This window comes from Lontra canadensis, unplaced genomic scaffold (assembly GCF_010015895.1).
Source record: "Lontra canadensis isolate GAN:19392208 unplaced genomic scaffold, GSC_riverotter_1.0 scaffold205, whole genome shotgun sequence".
Classification (NCBI taxonomy): Eukaryota; Metazoa; Chordata; class Mammalia; order Carnivora; family Mustelidae; genus Lontra; species Lontra canadensis.
In genome coordinates this window covers 435,771-441,770 of record NW_022631199.1, presented here as the reverse complement: position 1 = coordinate 441,770, position 6,000 = coordinate 435,771, and the positions used below count along the sequence as shown (strand labels likewise).

Here is a 6,000-nt window from a genome sequence, read left to right as displayed (position 1 = left end):
ACCCCACCAGCTGATGTCCCAGACCCCTCCCCCAGACCCCACCAGCTATTGTCCCAGACCCCTCCCCCAGACCCCACCAGCTGATGTCCTAGGCCCCTCCCCCAGACCTCACCAGCTGGACAGGTCCCCCCCAGACCCTGACAGGACAGCGTTAAGTGCTGCCCTGGAGAAACCAGTCACCCTCAGAGGAAGGAGCTGCAGGGGCTGGCTTGCTGCCCCACTTCTGGGGACTCAGCCTACAATACACACCCTGTCTACCCTCATCCCCATAAACTGGAGCCACGGGTCCACACTGATACGGGTGGACAGAGCCAAAGGGAATCAAGGTGTGCGAGCCCAATTCCACAGCACCTCCTTTGTCTGACTCTGCTGAGATGACCACCCCGCAGAGAGGTGGGGAGGAGTGGCTGGGCGAGTTCCTGGGGTTGAGAAGGGCAGGTGTGCTGCACAGGGGGAGGAGGGGACCCCCGTGGTGACAGAAGATATCACGGGCCCACACGTATGACCAAGTCACAGACATCTGTACACACGCAGACGCACGTGCAAGCACACGGAACCTGGACGAACCAGCATGCACTCTGCAGTGGCCCATGTCCCACCCGATCGTCACCCAGATCACAGGAGGCAAGACAATGCGTGTGGAACTGGGGGAAGGGTACTGGGGTCACGGATCCTTCCACACTCGTCCAAGCCCACAGCATGGCACACCATGGAGAGTGAACCCCGCGGAAAGGAGGGCTCCAGCTGATGGAGCGTCAATGCGGGTCCCTCAGCTGGGGGGCAACGCGGACCAAGGACGGCTACCTGCCTACAGGAGCTCCCTCTCCCTTCCCATTTGAAGTCCACTTCAAAGGGAAAACACCAGAGCCACCCCTGAGACAAGATGCTGTCTCCAGGAAGCCAGAACAAGGAGCCCTGCGGAAGGAACAAGGCCACTGACACCGAAAATTCCAGAGCACCAAGCAGGGGGGCGCTGGGCTCCCAGGGAAGTGGCCCTCTCCCTGGGACAGACCCCGAGACAGACGCAGGTAGGTAGCAGAGGACCGGACAGGAGGGCTGGCTGGGACAAATGCACCTTGCTCCTCACCTCCTCCCTTGGAAGAGAGCCGCCAACTCTGGGGCCATCCCCCCGCAGCACTGCAAACCTCCCACCACTGCTTTCCCAAGCAGGGCTAAGCCCAAGTAGTCACTCCGAAGGTGGGCACCTGGAGACCAAGTGCGAGCAGCTGGCCCGCCCCTGGGTGCCAGTTCTGACAGCCTCCCACCGATGCCCCTCCAGCCCTCGGTTAGGCCTCCCCCGGGGGGCCGGGGCCCTCCCGCCCCAGGTGTGCTTCCCCCCGGGGTCCCCTCCCTCCCTCAGGTGCCCTCCCGCCTTCAGGTGCGCTCCCCACCCCGCGGGAGCCCCTCCCACCTTCAGGTGCCTCTCCCACCCTCAAGTGCCTCTCTCACCCTCAGGAGTCCTCCCCCGGACGCCGCCCCACCCTCAGGTGGCCTCCCCCCAGGGACCCCTCCCACCCGCAGGTGTGCTCCCCTGGGGACCCTTCCCACCCTCAGGGTACTCGCCCCCCCCCGACTACCCTCCCACCCGCAGGTGTACCTCCCCCAACGCCCCTCAGGTAGCCTCCCCTCGGGCGTCCCTCCCACCGCAGGTGTCTGCCCCTGGATGCCCTCCACGCCCCCCGTGCCCCGCTCTGGACGGCCTTCCCCGGCCTCCGGGAGCCCCCGTCTAGATGCCCGGCTTGGGGAGGCTCCTAGACCTGCACCCTGCCGGAGCGGCCGTCCCTCCGTGGGACGCCCCACCCCTGCGCCGCTGCTGCGCTCACCGGTAGACGAGGACGTCGTAGAGCGTGCGGCCCTGGACGTTGAGGAAGTGGGCGTAGCCCGCCCGCGCTGGGGGCGGGGTCGCGCCGTTCGCAGGACCCGGAAGCGGCAGTTCATTGGTCAGCAGCCCCAGGAGGAAGGGCGCGGAGTCGGGCCCGCGCACGCGCAGCAAGGCGCGCTCGCGTAGCGGGAAGCAGGCCCAAGCCGCGCCGCCCGTGGGGTCGTCGCCGTGACGGCCCGAACCGTGGACCAGGCGACACCTCGGGGTCGCGCGCAGCCGCCATTGCCAGGCCGGGCCGCTGCATCCCGGAACCGCGCCCCGAAGCAGGGCCGCGGCCGCCATCTTGGGAAGGAGTGAGGCGCCGTGACGGGGCTGCCGGGGCGGGCGGGTGGGTGGACGCCACAGCGGCCCCTGGCGGCGGGCGGGTGGACGCGAGGGACGGGGCTGAGCGGGGCGGGGCTTGTGCCGGGGAGAAGCGGAGACTAAGCGTGTGGGGCGAGACTTCTGTCTGAGGGCGGGGCGGAGCGTGTCGGGCGGGACCTGTGTGGGACGGGGCCGGGCATGCGGGCGGGACCTGTGTCTGGGGCGGGGCATGCGGGGCGGGACCTGTGTGGGGCGTGGTGGGGCACGCGGGGCGGTACATGCGTCTGGGGCGGGGCGTGTGGGGCGGGACCTGTGTCTGGGGTGGGGCGTGCGTGTGTGGGTCTGTGCAGGAGAGGACACGGACGGGGCGGTGCTTGTGTCTGGTTGCGGAGCGTGGATGGGGCGTGCGCGGCGGGACTTGGGTCTGGGGCAGGGCGGCGCGTGTGCCGCGGGACTCGTATCTGCGGGCGGGGTTTGTGCCAGGGAGGGGCGGGAACGGAGCGCGTGAGGCGGGACTTGTTGCGGGGGGCGGGGCTTGCGTCTGGCCGCGGGGACGGAGGGGTGGGGCAGGGCCTCGAGCTGTCCGTCAGCGTCCCGCCCCACCCCCGGCTGCTCCCGGTCCGGCCACCTGCGCGGGGCACGGGCGCTGATCCCCGCGCTGCCCCTGCTGTGGGAGCAGAGTTCCCCTGGCGTTACCGTGGGGAGCCATCCCCATCCCTTCACCCAGACGCCGTCAGCCCCGTGGAGCTCGTTCACATCGTGGGCAGCCAGAACTGGCGACCTTCCTGCCCGCCGCCAGCCGCGGAAAGCCCCACTGCCTCCTCCGTCTGGGAACCGGACCCGCGGACGGAATCATGCCGTGTGCGTGCCTCCGTGACTGGCTGGCGCCGTGAGCGTGTCGGGTGCTCCTCCTGAAGGGTGGGTGGGGTTCTGTTGTGTGGACATAGCGCCGTTTGTGCAGCCATTTTTTCGTGGTGGACGTTTTGTCGCCCCACTCTTTGGCCGTGGTGTGCGCATCTCCTGGAGACCGTGGTCGCAGCCCCTGGGGTGTGGCGTGCAGGAACCACGCTGCTGGGGTCCTCTGCTCTTGCTCTGTCCTTCCCCTCTTTCAGGGTCACTATGTGTGCTTGGGGGGCGGGCGCCACACACCAGCTTCGGGGCCCTCAGCTCTGACCCGATCCACACACAGTCAGGGTCGGACCCACGCGGGCCTGCGTCATGACCCCGCGGAGTCCCCATCACGCCCCACCTCGCGGAGTCAGCGTCACGCCCCCTGTGGCGTCCCTGTCCCCCCCCCCCAACGCGGAGTCCCTGTCACGCCCACTCAGAGGGAGACCGCTTCATCCCCCACGCGCTCACGCTTCAGGCCCACACACCACCGCACCACAGACCCATCACAAGTCTGGGGCCCACACGCACTCTGACCCTCGTGACAGACCCGAGGTCCCCACGGTCCGTCGGCGGGTTCAACGCACGTGCTGAGCGGCTCACAGGGCTCAGGGAAACACTCTCCTTCCTGCATTAACCCCTTTGTTGTGATAAGACAGGACTCCGAAGTAGCCACTGGAGGACACACTGGGGGCAGGGCCCTGGGGCTTCCGCGTCCTTCCGTCCTTCCGGGGGCGTCCCTCTCCCTACATCTGACCTGGTCTCCAGAAGTTCTCCAAGCCCGGCCTTGTGGGGTTTATGGGGGCTTCGTCCGCGGCCGGATGGATTCAATTCCCGGCCGTTGGTGGGGGGTGATAGATCCCACCTCTGGCTCTCTCCCCACCCCCTAGGTTAGGGGGTGGGACTGACACTTCACACCCTGGGGTCCCAGGGTTTGGTCCCCTGGCCACCAGCCCCCGCCCTGAGGGGCTTTCCAAAGTCACTTCATTATGTAACAGAAGCGGCCTTCATGGCTCAGCACTGAGAACTCCAAGGGTTTTAGGGGCTCTGTGCCGGGAACCTGGGCCATGCTTCTTGTTAGTAATCCCACTGTCACTGGTGTATAGAGCCCAAGTGGCATTGCCAGGTTGTATGGTGATCCTGTGTCTAACTTTTCAAGGACCCGCCACACCATTCCCTCGGTGTGTCAGTTATCAATTATCTGTATAACAGGTGCCCCAGACTGGGGCCTAAACAGCTCCTGTCTCCAGACACAGACTTCTGTGTCTCCAGCGTCCCAGAACAGGGTGGGTTTCTGGTGAGGTCCCTCTCCATGGCATGCAGGCAGTGCCTTCTTGTCTTTGGTGTCCCTTCTCCTGTGTTCCCCCCCCACCCCGATCCCCACCACCTCTCTGACCTCATGGAACCCTGACTCCCTCCCCAGGGCCCATCTCCGACAGTCACACGGGGAGGTTAGAGTTTCTGCACGAGGATGTTGGGAGCGCATATCTGTACCCAGGCAGAGCTTTAGAACCCCATTTCCCCCATCAGCCGCTGTCTCTGGTCCATGCTCCCCTTTGTGGGGGTGCTCTGAGACACAGCCCTGTCTCTGAGTCCCACCTGCGCTCCCCAGAACCACAGCCAGGGTAGCCACAAATTCCCACGGGCCTTCCCTAACCTTCAGGCAGCCTGTGCTCCCTGCCCCCCGCCCCTCCAGTCCTGGCCCACCTGTCTGAGCCCCTGTAGCAGCGCCGTGGGCACGTACAGCCTGGCCCTTCTGTGCAGTGCCATCTGAGCTCACCTGACCTGCCGTACCACCCATGGGTCACTGCAAACCCATGTGTACACTCCAGACCCACAGCCTGCCAGACATCCCCCTCCACCCAGCTCCCCAGGGCCCCGCCGTTCCATGTCCTCACACGGCCTCCCCACCCCACACCTGCATCCAGCAGGTGGAGCTGCCATGTGTCACCAGGCCCCCCTGCAGCATGTCCCCTGGGGTTAGCTGGGCGGTATCCTCGGGACTGAGTGCTGAGGGCACGTCTTGGGGAAAACCTGGCTGGTGCAGCCACGTGCACCCCGAGCCCCCCACCCCCATGAAGGGGCTGTGGCCTTCCACCTGTGGTCTAAACACTGGCCACGGACGGCAGGCTGACCCCCGCCCCAGCCTGCTTCTGAGACGCTGGAGGCCCCGCTGATTGGTCTGGTTTCCTATCTCTGTACACTAATCCCTGGGGCCCAGACAACATGGGTGCCTCACACCAGCCTCCGTCCAGGCCATCTCCACAGGAAGGGCTTGTTGGCACACGGTCCCCATGCCTCAGGACAGCCTTACCCGGGGCCCTGCACCCACCAACTACCCCGGCACTCCCCCACCCTCCTCGAGGCCATGCTGCCCCAAACCTGAGAGGTGCCTGGTCCTTCTGGGCTGGTGGGCAGGCTAGGAGCACAGAGCAGCGCCCCCCCCAGGGCCTCCCAGCCTGGCTGTGCCGTGCCAGTCCTGGTATGCGGCTCCCCTGGCTGCTTGCCCTTGGTGGAGAAGGTCTTCCTCTGCCGGCCTGGCATTCCACAGGTGACCCAGCACCCCCTACCAGCCCAGGAGGACCAGGGAGGAAGCGGCCAGGATGACACAGACTGGGGGTCACGTTCCTCCAGCCTCACATCAGCCTGGCCCGCAGCCAGCGGAGGAATGTGCTTCCCACCAGCCCTGCTGCAGGGCTGGCCAGCAGCCGCCCAGGCGCCACCCGGAACCATCCCTGACCTTCCCCCTGGGCAGTAAACTGAGCCTGCTTGGCACTGTGCAGCACAGCAGCCACCTCCACCAGGACTGGGGACGTGCACGTTGCTCAGACGAAGTCTGATGAAACCTTCAGATCCCCAAGCCACTGAAGGGCCCGGAGCTACACGTGGCCAGGGGCTGCCTCCGCCTGCCAGCTAGTCCAGGTCCC

At 66.5% G+C, this 6,000-nt stretch overlaps 1 protein-coding gene across 1 annotated transcript in view; it reads right to left on the bottom strand.

Moving 5' to 3' along the window:
* Window positions 1–2,198, bottom strand: part of IBA57 (iron-sulfur cluster assembly factor IBA57) — a 4,014-nt gene extending 1,816 nt beyond the window's left edge. The window contains exon 1 of the mRNA XM_032848487.1: window positions 1,824–2,198. Coding sequence (XP_032704378.1) covers window positions 1,824–2,164 — 341 coding nt within the window. The 5' untranslated portion in view covers window positions 2,165–2,198. The remainder of the gene's footprint in view (window positions 1–1,823) is intronic.
* Between the last annotated feature and the right edge of the window lie 3,802 nt (window positions 2,199–6,000).